Source organism: Volvox carteri (genome assembly GCF_000143455.1).
Source record: "Volvox carteri f. nagariensis unplaced genomic scaffold VOLCAscaffold_88, whole genome shotgun sequence".
NCBI classification, from domain to species: Eukaryota; Viridiplantae; Chlorophyta; class Chlorophyceae; order Chlamydomonadales; family Volvocaceae; genus Volvox; species Volvox carteri.
Genome location: NW_003307631.1, coordinates 18,234 through 35,377, shown reverse-complemented (window position 1 = coordinate 35,377; position 17,144 = coordinate 18,234). Strand labels below are relative to the sequence as shown.

The 17,144-nt window shown below is 56.7% G+C and overlaps 2 protein-coding genes across 2 annotated transcripts; both read right to left on the bottom strand.

The window, feature by feature from the left end:
- Positions 1 to 5,985: 5,985 nt before the first annotated feature.
- Positions 5,986 to 6,201, bottom strand: VOLCADRAFT_49014 (uncharacterized protein; the record flags this gene model as incomplete). The annotated part of the gene is made up of 1 exon (XM_002958178.1): positions 5,986 to 6,201. A coding segment is annotated over one exon (216 nt), but the record flags the coding sequence as incomplete, so codon positions are not given.
- Positions 6,202 to 10,978: 4,777 nt separating this feature from the next.
- VOLCADRAFT_69208 (uncharacterized protein) lies at positions 10,979 to 15,000 on the bottom strand (the record flags this gene model as incomplete). Its single annotated transcript, XM_002958177.1, has 7 exons — positions 10,979 to 11,290; positions 11,668 to 11,757; positions 12,155 to 12,299; positions 12,694 to 12,818; positions 12,965 to 13,021; positions 14,340 to 14,396; positions 14,857 to 15,000. Coding segments are annotated over 7 exons (930 nt in total), but the record flags the coding sequence as incomplete, so codon positions are not given.
- Between the last annotated feature and the right edge of the window lie 2,144 nt (positions 15,001 to 17,144).

The window sequence follows — 17,144 nt, the reverse complement described above, 5'->3', positions numbered from 1 at the left end:
TTAGTAAAGGAATCTGGCAGTAGCGGAAATTGTCTCTTCACCAAATGACGGGGCAAGGGACAAAGGCGCCCCGTCTGCATGACTTGCAGTCAAATATGATCATTACATCTTTAAGGTTACCAACAGGACAGAACTCATAACCTCACTTGTTTTCCTCTAGCTGATGCCGTAAAAAGAAAAAGTTCCACGCAAGCGCTAAATATGTGTTCCTTCTTGAATTCTTTCCTTTCAACTACCAACGCTTTCACCAATAGCCTTCGAAGCGCCCAATGCGTCAATGTATTAATACACCCTTAAATCACCAAATGCTCTCTCTTTACCAACTTGAACTCACACGAGATTCTAACCACCCTCTAACTGGCCTCACATGCCCGGTGGCCCTAACGTAAGTAATGCGCCGCTGCTTCCATGCATTTCCTTGCAATAAACCGTAATGCTCGCACTACAATTCAAGTGGCCCGCAACCTCCGCTGCCCCTTACTACCACACATCGCATCATCAGGTGCATTGCTTGGGTGCCTCCCGTTCCAAATTCGCCCAGACCGCCGCTTCCACCCACTCCCACCGCCTATGCACTACTACTCAGCGCCATGCGGCTAACTCACGTAGCCAACTGCCCAGCGCCCCTCACCTATCCACCCCCTCACCTGATCACCTCGCCAGCCTGTCGCCAGACCTCTGAACCCACCACAGGCATTTTAACCACAGCGTCCGTGATGTAGAGAATGGTTCCACTTGGTACATACCCATACATCATGCGGAGTTAAGTTCTCAACCGCACTCGCATACTACTTTACATACGAAGAACCTGGCCCTGGCCCGAATAGGCAGCCGCCAACTCGCCATTTAATGCGGGAGGAGGCGCGAGAGGCACCTTTCGTACCCTCCCATCCCCTTCCGTGGAGCACGTCACACAAACTGGAAAAGAAAAGGAAGGGCGCTGATGAAAAGCCCATCACAGCGCTAAGGATCATGAAGAGGAGGAAGACTCCGTTGCGCGGAACTAAAGCTGCTAATGGGGAAGATGGAGGAGAGGCAGCAAAGAGCACACACACAACACATATTCACACGCAAATACATAAACACGCTAGGAGGAAAAACCACCAGAAAAAAGAAGAGACCAGGTGACCCCAAGATAATGACAACCACGACGATAATGATGGCAACTGCGAAGTGATTGAGCATGCTTGCCATCCCATCCCCCAACCCCCGGCGGCACATCACAGCGCCGAAGTCACACCACCTGTCCGACCCCATGGTTTCCCTAGGTGACATAGGTTATCCCCAGGTCGCAACGGATGGAAGTCGGAAGTCAGCGCACGGGGTCAGTCCTGCAGTTGGTTGGATAGATGAAGTGTGTACAACCAGATGGCGTCCGTCGATCCAGCGCCCGGAAGGGGGAGAGCGCTGTGGTTTCCAATTCCGTCTTTTTCGCAAATCTGCTGTCTTGCGTTGTTTGCGCCCCTATCGGCCGGTAGGTAGGTAGGGTAGCTGAGAACCCGCCATGTCCAACACCCGCCATGCCGGTCGCGGAACGCAGTACGCAGAGGACAGAGGAAGAAAGTGATCGTGCGTCCACGTCATCAGGAGCAAGTACTTGTCGGCATGCTTGGCGTCTGCCAGCACACGCCGCGCGCTTTCTCGCCGCCGCCGTTGCCAACAATTTAACGCCGCCGCCACAGCGCCACTCTTCTCTTCACTAACCTAGGGCAACAAATAAAAAAAGTACAGCACCACGTCACTCGCCGACACCTAGAGACGTAACATCAGGTGACGTCAGGCTCCTTTTTCCAATGCCCGGTCGCACAGATGAAAAACCCAAATGCACTTCTTCCCACGGATGACTCCCACTAACGCCCATCCATCATCACAGCAGTCACCCGGGAAGGGGCCGCCTGGAGCCTCTGTGTCCTCCGCGCACATCGAGAGGGGAAACGACACCCACATACCCCCCCACCCGCAATGCGTTATAAGGGTCGGGGTAGACGGTGTGTCTTCCTTTCCGCGAGAGGTAGGGAAAAACTCCCACGCCGCACAATGTTCCAGCATATTTGTAAATAGCCAACAGAAATGCACTCCTACACAGGAAAACGCTCATCTAATAGATTAAAAAAGCCCGGGGGCCCTCCACCACGGGCAGCATCTTGGCCAAGATTAACTGTCATGAAACCAAAATCCTAAAAATAACAGAAACCCCGAGCGTGACACATAACCAGGTAAGATGGAAACGGACGTTGTCCGCCCTGTTGCCGCTCTGCCGCAAGACGAGTTCTGGGCGGAAGGTACACCGAATAGATAAACTAACGCCCCCTGCGCTTCGGTATCACCAACTCCAAGAGCCACATGACACACGACCCTACCCACACAACCCATCACACTACCCCAAACAGCAGCCACTGCTTTGCGCGCACATACATACATACATACATACACACGCACCACGGGGCAATCGCCACGGCAATATTCCCGACCGACAGTACAGGACACTGGGGTTTAGAACCTTTTTAGCATCGTTGTCGTACTGCTGGTGCCATTGCAGTTGCAATTGCTAAATCGTCACAACCGTTTTCATCAGTTCAGAACCTGGTAGCACACTCACTCACTCACTCACTGACTGGCAGCACTTCATTATCCACATACATACATATGTACCAGCATTGCACCTCCACCGCAGCCACGCTGTTCAGCGGGGTGCGCACCCTAAGGCCCAAAGGGCAATGCACCTGGAGAAAACGACGAGAACCGGCAGCAGCAGCAGCAGCAGCAGCAGCAACAGCACGATAAAGAGAGACCGCTCTGGACAAAAGACTTAAAATTATTGGGGATCGTTCCCAGGCCCGGTCCACTCGCCCTCCAGGCATAACCATGCTCTGGATAGGTAGGTAGACATGCGCGGGCAGATGATACCACACAATACGGGACGGTACGATATGCACCAAAGGGTACGGCATATGTACGGCGCGTCATGCTGCATCGGGTCATGTCAACCCCTGGGTGCCAGGACCCGACGGCGACGGTTCAATATTACGGGAACCAGGACCTCGTTACGAAGTCCTTCCCCCGGACGAACACGAACCCCAGTTTGTGAAAAAACCCGCGAAAGGAAGACCAACACGCACCAAGCAATACGAAGCAGAACGCATATAAGGGGGAGAGAGATAATGTGCGGTTGGAAAGGGCCGCAGCGGCCGTTCCAACAACCTCACAGCAGATTATGCGAACGCTTGGGATTTCTAGGGGGCTTCCAAGCAAAACCCAAATCCTCGCAGGCATAGCACTTTAGGTTCGCATACATACATACATACATACACACATACGTAGGTGTAGATGATGAGGCCTCAGAATATGAAAACGTTTCTCGGAAGAAAAGGGGCCGTCACAAAAGGACCTCCACGGAAAACATTCCAACCGCCAACCGCCAGTCTAGCGGGTCATCCAGTCCCTAACATAAAAGGGTACGGCGGGCTGGGCTCCCTTTGGCGGTTGTTACAGCGATACAGACACGTGAAACGAGAAAAAAACCAGCAACACAGACAGACAGACAAACAGGCAAGCAAGGAGGCATAACCACTGCCTCTGGAAGTCCCTCACTTTTCCAAACTTATAACAGCAGCAGCAACAGCCATCCTGTGCTATCCAGCTCTGTTGAGAATCCATTGTGCGTAACGAAGGAACACAATCTGAAAAATGCGGTCGGTTATATTCATCAGGCACCGCACCACGCACTGCAAAATAAAGGCATCACACCACACCACACCGCACAATACCATACCATACCATACCATACCACACCGCACAAAGCCTCAATGGCGAGCCCCTTTACTTCTTCCCCCACCACCCGCACTTTTAAAGAGCGGCTGAGTGTCCCTCCCCCCCGACCATCAGATTCAACGCCACACGCACCACCAAGTGTCAACCCGTCGAACCCCGCTGAATCGCCACGCAGGGGGGGTGACCACACTACATAAGACTGCAAACAGATACCGGCATAATTAAGTATATAGCAGCACCCCCACCTCTCCAGGTGCGCGGTCCCAGTTTGATTAAACCTGCAGCAGCACCACCACCACCACACCTCCCTCCTCACCAGACACACCAGCCCCCGGTTCCAGCGCTCGTCAACCTGGTCCAAAACCTGCAAGTCCACCCCATGCGCCCCGACACCAAACATGAGCACTCGACGAGCCGCGTGCTCGTTCATTCGTTGCATCTGCAGCCGCAGGAGTTCTAGCGCCGGGCTCTCCAGGCGCCGACACGCGCACTCATCATACCAGCATCACCCGTGGTGAAGACTGGAATGATTTCCGGACTCTTTTCCGCTACACTACTCACGTACCATGCAACCACCGCATATCCCTTCCAAACCTGGGGGGAACCCCACGTGCCGTGGTAGCGGACCCACCTCATCATAACAACACAACACAACACAACGCGACACAGAGACCTCCAGAGAGGCCCTCCTTCTCAACGGTGGAGCACTGCTGCTCAAAAGTAACTTTACTTAGGGCTGCGTGTGTAGCGCTACGAGTTGCCGCAGAGCGAGCTGAGAGCCTGATGATGCTGTCTGTAATGATGTCTGATGATGTGCACACGTTGCATCTAATAATAACGGTGGGGGCACCCGTTCTCAGCACCAGCGGTATGACTTGCTGAGGATCGCGAACCTAGGAAGGACAACACACACACACACACACGCAGAGCAGCAGCAGCGCCCTTAGCGGCACACAAACACCAATGCCCCCTAACGGGTTATACATATGTATATTATTTGAAAGAAATGGAAGTAGGGAAGCTCGTTGAGGAAAACAGGTACACTAGCGGGGTGTATGTACACAGGAGAGGGAGGAAAGGGTCGCCGAAAACGTCCACCACTGGCGATGGTGAAAAAGCCGTTGGCAACCGCTCCCCGATGAAATGCGGCAAACATGACAGCTCCGCGATCGGGGCACAGCACAGCGTTGTTCTCCCCGTAACTACTTGTTTAGCGCCAAAAACAAACTCGCTTTTGGACGGTTCGGCTCATATCCCAAAACACGGGAGGAGAGGTTGCGATTGTCTTGCTTACCTTTCCACTCCCCTGGTTATGGAGCTGAGGAGCCTCCACTTCAAAGGTCAACGTGCGGTTCAGCTCTATGGAACGCCGGATTTGGACCAAATATTCTACTAAGACGACAAACCGAAAAACATAGGACAAACAAACACGCACACATACATACACTTTTCGCCCACCACACAGCAGATGGTAACTTCAAACATCCCCCATCCCCATCCCTCCCCCCTGAACATCCTCCGCCCTCGACCCAAATGCCTCCTCACCGCCAGAAGAGCTCTCCAGAAAGCCAAACTCCAGCTCAGCGGAAAGCGAAGTGGAGGGAGATGTGTGAATGCTCCATCCCGCAGTGCAGGACTCAGGAACAACCCATCGGACGACAACCATGACTGTTTAACCAACAACAAAGACATACATACATATAGACACATGGCCCTAACCATGCGCATTTTCCACACACACACACTGACACCAACACTGCCTTCCTCTATCCCCCAAGCAACTCGAGGGGAGAGGAGAGGAGAAACAAACCCCCCGGGAGGAGGAGGGGGCGACTCGGCGCCGATACAACAGTGGACGGTTAAGAGCATGCAAGCCCTAGAGAGACACCCACGGAGGCCTTCCCGCGCTTCACCCACCACACCAGCTCTACGCCACCTGCATACATTAAAACTTACATACATACATACTACTACGTACTTAAGACACGCCAAAGGCCCCAAGCTATAACCATGCCGCAATCCAACGCCTCTCTGCCAAGGGAGCCCTAATCGACCCCAAACCCGTCAATATCAGCACAATCGAAGCATGGCTTCAAGTAGTGTAGTTGCTCTTCGGCTGTCGACTCTTTCGACGATTGACACCGCGCCGGCCGCCATCACCTTTTAACACATTCAGGTCAGTGATGAACGGCCCGACATAGCGGACACCTGCGGGTCCTGATCCCCCTCCTGATGCGGGTCCTGATCCCCCTCCTGATGCGGGTCCTGATCCCCCTCCTGATGCGGGTCCTGATCCCCCTCCTGATGCGGGTCCTGATCCCCCTCCTGATGCGGGTCCTGATCCCCCTCCTGATGCGGGTCCTGATCCCCCTCCTGATGCGGGTCCTGATCCCCCTCCTGATGCGGGTCCTGATCCCCCTCCTGATGCGGGTCCTGATCCCCCTCCTGATGCGGGTCCTGATCCCCCTCCTGATGCGGGTCGTCTTCCTGAAGATGTGCTAACGAGTCACCTGACACACCGACACACTGAGACACACACACGCGCACATTGGGAAAGCACATACGCCTCACACGTAGCGCCGTATCCACCACCACCATCACCTCCTCCTCATCCCAACTGGCTTCCGGGGCCGCAACCCTTCCGAAGCGCCACCACCACCACAACAGCACATAGCTCCGTTTTCTGCTGCTGAGAGCTGCTGCTCCAAGGTCATCTGCGCAGTGAATCAGAAAGGTCCCTACTACGACGAACTTCCTTCCGCGATGTCATATTGTCATGTTAATGATGATGATGATGATGATGATGGTGATGGTGATGATGATGTCGTTGCTGTTGTCTGCGCTGCGTTGCGAGGGGTAATGTGGCTGTTGGGTGCGGCGAATGCCGGGAAGGTGGGGTGGTGGCGGCGGCGGCATAGTGACGTTTCTCTGGTGTACCCGCCTGCTACTGTACGAAGGGTATGGATAGGGATGGAGGTGTACTCACTCGTGTAGCCATCCACAACCCATAGGACTGCTGGTGGCGCAACGGAGGCGCTGTGGGTTGTCGCTCCCAGTGCCCAGGAGCCCTGCCGGCCCGACGCCACCGCCAGCCAGCCAGCCAGCCAGCCAATCACGCCGCCGGGCCGCTCTTGCAACACTACTGAGCGCGCGGAGGCTCGTAAGATGTGTCGCTGGGCCGACTCGCTGCCGTACCTCCCATGTACGGCAGTTGATTGTTACTCGTGTCCTCACTACTGCCGTTGCTGGCACGACTCCGGCTGTTTCGAAGCCCCAACGGGCTGGGTGACGTGACGGCATTCCCAGCGCATTGCACTGCACCCGCTCCGCAATGGGTGTAAGGACGGACGCCGGCCATCATGTGTATGGTCGGGGCGTAAGACGGCCCTCGAACTGAGGCTGACGGCGACACTACCTGCTGCGCCAGCCGATTTCCAAACGCGCCGCCGCCGCCGCTGCTACCGCCGCCCCCGCCGCCGGTGGAGCTAGTGGCTGCAGCAAGGACCTCAGGACCAGCAGCAGCAGCAGCAGCGCCATCGCCTGCAGGCCCACGCGGGGATATCGGCGGCGAAACCGCGAACGGTGACGGCATAACAGCCGCTGCCGAAGCACTTCCGCCGCCGCCGCCACCCCCACCAGAGGAACTGGATACCGACATAAGCCCCAACTGCTCCATTTGGAATCTGTTCAATGACCGACTGCGAATGTGTTGCTGCATTGCCGCCGCGCGAGCCTGCTGGTACGGCTGGTCCCGCCCCAGCGGCGACGGCGCATGTACGGCACATCCGCCGGCGGCCGCGCCGCCGCCGGCGCCGCCAGTGGAGAAGCCAAACCCTAGGCTTCCTGTGCGGCCCAATGAGGATGGCGGGGTTGCAGGCGCGGTGGGAGTCGTATGGCTGCCGCCGCTGCCGCTTGCAGCCGCCGCTGCCATAGCCCAAGCTGCTGCCCACCGGTCTTCGGGGGACATCTGATGCAACTGCAGCTGCGGCGCCGATGTCGACGTCGCGGCAGCGGCGTAACCGGCACCATTCACTCCGCCACCGCTCGCCCCGACATCTTGATCCGTCCCATACCTTGCTTGACCAAAGTACGGCACTGGCTGCTCCCCGCTGGCCTCATCAACCTGCATCGGCACCTGGCTGTCCGCTCTCCCCGTGCCGGCAGCCACCTGCGCCTGCCCCGCCGCCACCATCCAAGGATCCAAGTTGCCAGCGCCTCCGCCACCGCCGCCGCCGCGCACGGCGTCCACTGCTGTCGTACCACCGTTAGTGGTCGCCTCCGCCATCGCCAGCCCACCATCAGCCTCCATTAACTCCAACAAAGTATTGAAGGAAGCAGTTTGCGGCTGAGAATGCATTCTTGGCATTCGCCCAGCCGCAGGGGAGCTTAGCGGCGTCGACCACGGCGTTATCTGCGGGCTGCTGAGCGGATGAGACCGCAAGCCGCCGGCGGCGGTCGCGGCGGCACCGCTGCTACTCCCGGTGGTGCTGCCGGCAGCGGGGATTCCCAAACGAGGCAACGTGGTGGGAAGCGACAGGCGGAGGGCTGCCATGCTGTGAGCTGCGGCAGAAGGAAACGCGCCGCATGTCGTCATGGACGGCGTGCGATGACTTGTACTGGCGACGGCAGAAGCTGAACAGGCGGCGGCGGCGCCGCCACCAAGTGTTAAATTGCTACAGCCGCTGGCAGCAGAGTAGCCGTGGCTGCAAGCGGAAGCGCTGTAGGGGCCCGAGGAACCGCCAAGGCTGGCGGCAGTTATTGCCGTTGACGCGGCGGCAGAGGATCCGTTAGACGAGTCAGATAGTGTGTTGTACGAGGCACCGCTGCCGCCGCCGTTGCCCCCGCCATCGGTCTCAGGTGGGTGCCTCAGTGCAGCTACGGCGGCCCCGCTGGCCAAGCAGGGTGCAGCCTGCAAGGCGGCTGCCGCGGCCATGGCGGCGGCGGTGCTACCTTCACAAGCTGCATCTGTCGTATTCAGAGCGGCAGCGGCGGCGGCAGCTGTTAGGGGAGACGCTAGGGTTAGTTGGTCCAGCGCAGCCATTGCGGCTGTAGCACCGCTGCACAGTGGCAATGGCAGCGCCGCCGGTAACGGGCCGCTACCGCCTGATCCGGACCCGTCACTGCCGTGACTGCCGTGCCCTGAACCAAATCCAAATCCGCCATCCCCGGGATCCAGCGAATCCACGCGACGAATCGCCTTCGATAATCTGCTGGGGCGGCCGCCAACGGAGCCGAATGAAGTTAACGATATAGAGGCGCCCAGCTGCGGCATAGATGGCGACGGACCGGTATTGATTGTCCCTCCCGTCGACGCTGCTGTGAGCGCGCAGTACGGAGTGAACGGCGTCGTGAGACCGCTGCCGGCCGATGCTGCCGCCGCCGCTACTGTAGCGGCTGCAGCCGCTGCGACAGCGGTGCCTGTGAAGTACGCCGCCGCGCCGCCAGCAGCAGCGAACGCGTCGGAGTTCCGGCCAAGCGGCGACCCGGACATTGCACTTCCTCCAGCTGTAGCACCGGACCTAGGAACTTGCATGTACTGCAGCTGTAGCTGTTGTGCAGATTGCCCCGCCGGCAGTAGCGGAAAGTCCCAGTCGTGCGTATCCGGGGTGCGCCGTTTCATCGAACCTCCGCTGCTGCTACTGCCGTTTCGGAGCAGCCGCGCCGCCGCGGGCGACTGCACGCCTGGCGCACTGTTCCCAGCTGCGGCTGCGGAGGCTGCTGCCGCCGCCAAGACGCCGGCGCTGCTGCTTGCCGTACGACCGGCGTGCCGCGCCGTAAAGGACCGTGACAGGGCGCGTTGGCCCGGGGAGGTGCGGCAACCGCTGCCCACTACAGGAGCATCCTCCAGGTGAGATCGGTAATAGTCGGCTGCCGTACGCGGCGGGACCGGGGGCTCGACGGCGGAGGGCGAGGCGCTAGCAATGGCGCCGGCTGCGGTGCTTTCACCGAACCCCGATGCCGAGTCGCCATCCACATGCTGCTGCTGGTGCTGCTTTCGTCTTTGCGCCTCAGTCGCCGCCAATATGTGCTGCTGTTGTTGATGAAATAACAGAAACTGGTGCTGCATTATTTGTTGCTGAAGTTGTTGTTGTTGCTGCTGTTGCTGCTGCTGTTGCTGCTGCTGCTGCTGCTGCTCGGCAGCATTTTGTTGCTGTTGCTGAAATTGCTGTTGCTGCTGTTGGTGGTGGTGAACCAATGTCGACATTAACATCATCTGCTGCTGGTTGTATTGCAACTGCAACTGCTGCTGGTAAGATTGCTCGAGCTGTTCTAGCGACTGCTCTTGCTGCAGCTGCTGCGTCGCCATCGCCCCCGTTAACGTTGGAAAATCCGTCCGTTTTTGTGCGGCCTTGGCGCCGTAGAGATCCCCGCCACCGCTGGCGGCGTCGGTGAAAGCACGCGCAAGTTGCGACTGGTAGAAGTCCTGGGCGCGCCCCAGAGCCATCGGGCTGCTTACTGGGCTAGCAGTGCTACCGGCGGTCACCGCCGCCACCGCCGGCGCCAGCTGCTGTGGGTTTTGCAGCTGCAGCACCTGCTGTACGGCACCAACACCGCCGCTACCGAGTCCGACCATCGGGTCCGGACTAAACCGGTTGCCGTCCGCCACCCAGTACGATACTTGATCGTGCACGCGGTCAACGTGCATATGCGCGTTCGCAGTCGAGCCCTGCTGCGCAACAAGCCCGGATGGCGGCGAGAGCGCAGTGGCAGCGGCGGCGGCGGCTGCTGCACCACCACCGTTAACAACGAGTCCCACAGCAGCCTCCAAGGACGCGCTCTGACAGCGTTGAACTTGCCGTTTGGCGGGCCGCTGGTCACTGCCGTACGCCATGGCAGCCGTGATGGTGCCACCGCCGCCAAGGCCGTCAGGGCGGCCGCTACCCAGCTCACTCGCCGAGGCGGAGCTACAGCTCTGCGGCGCCGCCACGAGGTGTTTATAGGGCCCACCTGGGTGATAGAAGAGGGACCTGGACGAGCTCGCGGATACAGGCTCCCCGGCCCCGGCAGCGGCGCCGGAGCCAACGCCTGTTGTGGCGCCGGCCGCAGCGGCAGCAATCGCCACCGCCGCCTCCGACCCACAGGGAAGATTCCGGGCTGCCGGCGCAACCTGAACGGACCTGTAAACGAAGTCGAAAGGCAATTCACAAATTAAATGCCATCCTTAGAATGTCGTCCCGCAAGTGGAAAAAGCCGCAAAACCTGCTCCTCACCCCGTTCCCATTCCATCCCGTTCGCCTCCTTCTCCCTCCCTCCCACTCTCCTTCCCTTCCTGCCCGACCCCACCCCGCACCACGCGCCCCTCGCCCTGCAGCAGCCGGTTTAAAACGTACCTGGCGACGCTGATGTGCCCGACGTGGCTCATAATCCAAGGGTGCTGCAGCAGCTGCTGTACGGGCAGCCGCCTGGAGGACGAGCGCTGCAGCGCAGACCTGATAAAGTCCGCAGCTGCGGGTGACATCCAGTCGGGAATGGAGGGACTGGCGGCCACTATGGCTCTCATGGTGGCTTCCCGACAGCTCTTCACGGACGGGTCGGCCGGCAGAGGCAGGAGCGAAGAGGGCGCGGGTGCGGACAAGAAACAAGACGGACCCGAATCGGGAAAGGACGAAACTCAATGGGGACATGTCAAATGGGAGATGACTGTATGAAAGTAACATACATGCAAAGAAGAAAGGTGAACGCAAATCATATTCACAGGACGAAACCAAAAGTCAAACACACAACACGTATTCGCGAATAGACCCCAGGCTCTAAGGACCTTCGGACTCACATTCAACGCAAACAATCCGGAATCCACCACAGCTGCGCACCCGTCGCCCGTGCTACAAACGACATTGACAACACTCTGGCCAAATCCCCTTCACCGGCCAACCACCAACCGCCAATCGATCTCACCATGCCAAAGGGCGGGCGGCCCACAATGAGTTCGTACGCCAGCACCCCCATCGCCCAGGCGTCCACTGAGGCGTCGTACACTAGATCCAACTGGTCCTTGTTGTCCTCCGGGGAGTGCTTGTCGGGGCAGCGGAGGACCTGAAGAAGAGAAGAGGATTACGAAGGGGACTTTGAAGGAGGAAATTATGAAGAAGAACACGAAGGGAGGAAAACATGTAAGACGCGGGTAAAGAAAATACAAGAGGGCACCAAAGGAGATGAAATCCGCAATACCTTACCGTCCTTCACCACCACTAACTAAAAACTAAAAAAATGAAGCCAAAGGAAAGAACACAAGCTAGACTTGAGGAAGCGGACGAGATAAAAAAACCAAAGGAAAAAGATATATAGCCTATGATGACTTGGCCACCTAACGAAAAGCAATGGAAAGGGACCCCGCAAGTCAAACCATACTCTCTTTTCCCCCTCCCACACACACAATTGCCACCCCGCGACCTACCTCGGGCGCCATGTAATCCAAGGTGCCCAAGCGAGTCACGGGCCGCTCCGTGCGCGCGTTAATTGCAAGTCCGAAATCCGTCACCTTGAGGACCCGCTCGCGAGTGAAGACCGTATTCTCAGGCTTGATATCCCTGCGAGGAGTAAATTTAAATTTTAATACTTTGGATTTCAACGGGGATTCAGTTTAGGTCCGATCAAATTGGATCTGGGTTTTGGTCAAACCGGAGAGGATAAGATGCGAACCGTTTAAAACCAAGTTCGTGGATGGGTGTTGTACCACGTGACAGGTTTCGGAGAGAAAAATAAAAAAGGACCAGATGGAAGAGGTGGAGAGGGATGGGATGGGAGACAGGAGGTAGTTGACTTGAAGCCTAAGCAGGGCACGTGACCAGGAAGCCCCACTGTGGAATTCATCGGGGTCTGGGCCAGCGCAGCCAATGGCCACACACACACAGACACACACACATACACGCGCGCGCGCAGGTCGTGCAGCGCAACCGGATCCCGGGGCAACCCTCACCCCACCTGTGTATAATGCCGCGCTCGTGAAGGTACGACAGCGCGGTGAGGTACGGGTAAAGCACGTGCTGCACGACTTCTCGTTCCGGAAGGCGTCCGCCGCGACGCTTTACATCGTCAAAGAGGTCCCCCTGTTGTGGCCGAGGCGGCAAAAAGACGATGTGGGCTGCTTTTCTATCTACACAGCAACCAGATTTGCTGGGGGAAACTAGAACTCAAGGTGATCAGGCGTCACACGTTCAACCCCATACACGATCAGGCACGACCACGCGCTCACCCCGGCCGCATACTCCTGAACCAGGTAGATCCGCTCGTCGTCTTCGAAAGCTGCATACTGCGAACAAAACAATCACGGCGACAAAATATTTAACAAAGCAACCAGCCACCCTAAGGCATGCGGTACGAGGGGTAGAACATCGTCCATATGTCTTCATAACCTGAGCCACAGGCAGCCTTTGGCTGGAACGTCGTCCGTGGGTGTGAGTGTGTTTATTAATCCATAATCCATGAGCGAGAGTGTGTATGTATGTATGTATGTATGTATGTATGTATGTATGTATGTATGTATGTATGTATATATGTATGTATGTATATATACATGTATGTTGGGGCCCCAGGAAGGAGGATCGCTCACAACTTCCAAACCGCATAAGAAGTTGGAAGCTAAACTCTGGCGTGTTCAGCAAGGAATGCCTCCTGTTCGTTGGCTCCCTTACACCTCGTCCCGCAGGGCCTGCCACCTACCGAGCGGCAGCAGCCAAGCCACATCAACGACAGAGCACCCACGGCCAACCCTGACACATCACCATCTCGCTTATATTGTTAAAGCGTACAACACCCTGAACTATCCAAGGCTGACTTGCTTACTTCGGGGCGTCCCGACGCGACCCGACCTGATCCATACGGCACTCAACCAGCCCCATCGCCCCGCATCCAAACAACATCACCCCAGATAGCGGGCGCGGTCCCGCTACTATTTGATACCTAGCTGTGCAGCCACCGTGATTAACAGGGTCAACGCATAGCTGTCGAATTTACCCCCACACGCCGACGCCACCGACGCCTAACCTATGCGCCCATCCACGCAGGTCAAAACAAAAGAGCCCTTTTGAGCTATGAATGGGTAACAACTTTTAGGTACGAGTCACGACCCCAAACACGGAAGCTGCCGCCTTCCGATAATCCCCAGTTGCTTCTCTTTTCCGCGCTGCTTGTCTTTCCCCCCTAACGCGGGCGCCTGCCTGGGTCCCCTGTGTGCGTTTCCGCATAATACACGCACACCCCTCGGCGCACGCCGCTAGCAGAAAAAAAGACCCTGACCAAAGACCAGGACGCGTTCGGCTCGCACCCAAACGTTTAGGTCCCCCAGAGATGCAGGGACGCCGTGCGGCAAGCGGGATGGAGCTGCCATGGGCGTGAAAAGATGGAAACGGCACCCCTCCTTCCCGTTCACCAGCACTCCTCCTGCCGCCACTGCACCCTCACACGGCTGACCCGCAAGACATCGAGCTCCCGCCATCTCCGCTTCTGCCACAGCGGACAAAGCTGCCGCCTGACGTTGCTGGTAGCCTATTTCCTCCCCATCTCCCTCTCGCCCTCCCTCCCAAGCCTACGGTTCCCCAACCCCATCCCCCCCCAAGCCTTCCACGTACAAAGTCAATGATGTTTGGATGGCTCAATGACGAGTGGATGTTAATCTCTCGCTCCACCTACAGATCACCGGAAAAGAGGGGCCGGATGGGGTTAAGCTTCTAAACTTCGGCTCGTTTCTGGGCTGGGTCCAGCGTGTTTGAATGGTATGGACTGAGCTTTCCCAGCGCCACTTGGAAGGCCCATAGACACGCTGAGCTTTTATTTTAAAGGGGGAGGTCAATGCAGACTCTGGAGAACAAACTTGGGGCGGTGAGGAATCTTTGCCAACGCTCGTCGGATGTGTAAGAGACCATGAGCTGGAATCGGAAACCATTATCCATGCCTGATCCGACCGGCTAGTCATAGAATGGACACTTAAAGAGCGGGGAGGCATGAAAAAACAGAACTTCGGTGCTCCGGGCGGCGCAACGCGCATCGGCGGGTTGCGGTTGGGCCGCGGAATTCAGGGGTTACGAGCCGTGCGGTGAAAGCAGTGGGCGCAACGGGCTCTCACGCTGGTAGCAACCGCGAACGCACCTGGCGCCTGTTCAGCTTGCTAAGCTTCGATTTCAGGTACATCTTAATCGCAACCGGCTGCGTGCTCTTGCGGCATATCGCGTAGTACACGTTTGAAGCCGCGCCGCTGCCCACCTCCTTCACCATTGCAAAGTCCTTGATGGACCTGTTACCATGATAAGACGGATAATGCAAATGTTGACACGCGCTGCAGCTCCATAGTCGTTATCATCATTGTAACAATAGAACGTAAACACAGCAGTACCCCAAGGACGCACAGGTGCCCACTGACGTGACAACTCAAACTGCGACAATCTGTGTTGTCGACGACGTTTTGATCCTCACTCTCACCAGAAATCGCGGTTGAGCATGACCGGAGGGCACCTTTCACACAGCGCCAGCAGGCGCGGAGGATACCTGTAACAGTACTCCTTTAGATGATGGCCTGCTAGTGCAACATCGGGAGTATGGGCCACAACATCTTACCCTTGCATTCTTCCCTTCGTTTCCTTCGCCACACGCCACCTGCGTAAATCTCCTTGCTACCAAGCGTAAAAATACGTTATCTTTTGAAACATCACAAGAGCTCGCCAATATTTTCCCCCTGTCCAAAGGCAGCCAGAAGGTTATGTACAAAGCCGCGACAACCGCTCGCAAACGCTTCCCTAAGCAAGCAACAGGTCCATACCAGTAGAAGGTTAACAATTGTCAATCGGTAGAAATCACGCTGCGCCGTTACAGTCCTCCGCCCAGATATGACTGCACTTTGTTGCTGTCAGAAGAGCGGAAAGTTGACTGGTGACAATCAAAAAAGCTTGTTAAGATCCAAATGGTACCGCTGCCTTGTATAGTTGGCTCCACAGCGTTAGCATTGGGGCCATGCATAGTGCGCAATTGCTGAAGAGGAAAGTCTACAACATAGATAGTTGCCAATAAGTATACAATATGTTCACCGCGATGTTTCAAACGATAATACAACCATATGCTAGTGAGGATGTGACAACGTTCACATGTCACGGCACGTCCAGACCAACCACCATGTTCGTTGTATCCAAGATAACCGGAGCGTTTCACATCAAACTGTAGGATATTATCATAAGCAATGATCGTTACAAGCCATAGCCCGTAGCGCCCAGCACCTATAGCGCGATGACCTCGCAGCATCTGCCCGTTGATTGCATCATGGGAACTGACATAAAACGCTCGCAATTCACACTTTAAAAAACGCCTGGCATAATTCTACGTCTGTCCTGCTTAGCGAGCGAGCATTGCTCTTGTCGAACAGCAGGCAGCTCCTAGTCATACGTGCACAAGAACCTTTTGACGCGAAAATATTTTCAAAGCATCCTCTATCTCTTTTAACCGCCGCTCAAGCTCTTCTTTGCGACGAACAGCTGACAAGGTCTCGATGCGCAGGGGCAACGCCTGAATGGCGCGCTCGACCTCCTCGCGGTTCTTTTTCAACAACTCAAGCGTTTCTAATCGCTCCTCCTCTGGCATCAGTCGCATACCTACAGGCAACAATAAGGGGAAGGGCGTGGAGGTTAGAAGCGACGAGGAAGGACGCCGGCAGCTTATAAAAACTCAGCATCAAAGGCGCTGTCCTCCTGTTTTATTGTCAGCACTACATAATGCCAGACGTATGCTTTCCCAGACATAGTTGAACCAAATAAGAACTACACATGCCGCTCGTACCTGGAGGGATGAGCGCAGCTTCTTTGGCCCGGGCAGCGGCCTCCGCATCTGCAGCCATCTGCATCTTCCGCTCTAAGAGGTACTGCGGCACCTACAGCAAATACGCCCCATGGCAACAACCAAGGAAAGACAGTCAGCACAAAATAGTCTTAGGAAAACCGGGGCACGGGGACAGCGGCCACAAAGCAAGGATCATGGGCAATGGCGCCAAAGAGAGGAGTGCGGCGGCAACAGCAACACGTCGACACGCTCAGGAATCCCCGTACAAGGCGCCAACTGCGCCCATTCAGAGTGAAGCCATCATCCAGCGCGAATTCACAGCACCTATCGTGAAGGCAAAAGGCTTTACACCTGAATCCCTGGTGTCAGTCACCGCCCCGCACACGGCACCACCTAAACCTTCCGTAAATAGGTGTCTCTCATTGAACTCGCCGCAGTCCGGGCCTGACATTAACCCCACGCCTCGGCCCTGGACCACCCTGCAAAGGCCGGCCATAAGGGCGGCCGTCAGCCACCCCATGTCCAAACCCAACCTAGCCATACTTGGAACATCACCCAGATCGCACCTGCCCGTAATCCTTCTTGTTCAGGTACTTCTCCCCAGAGTCCCTCTT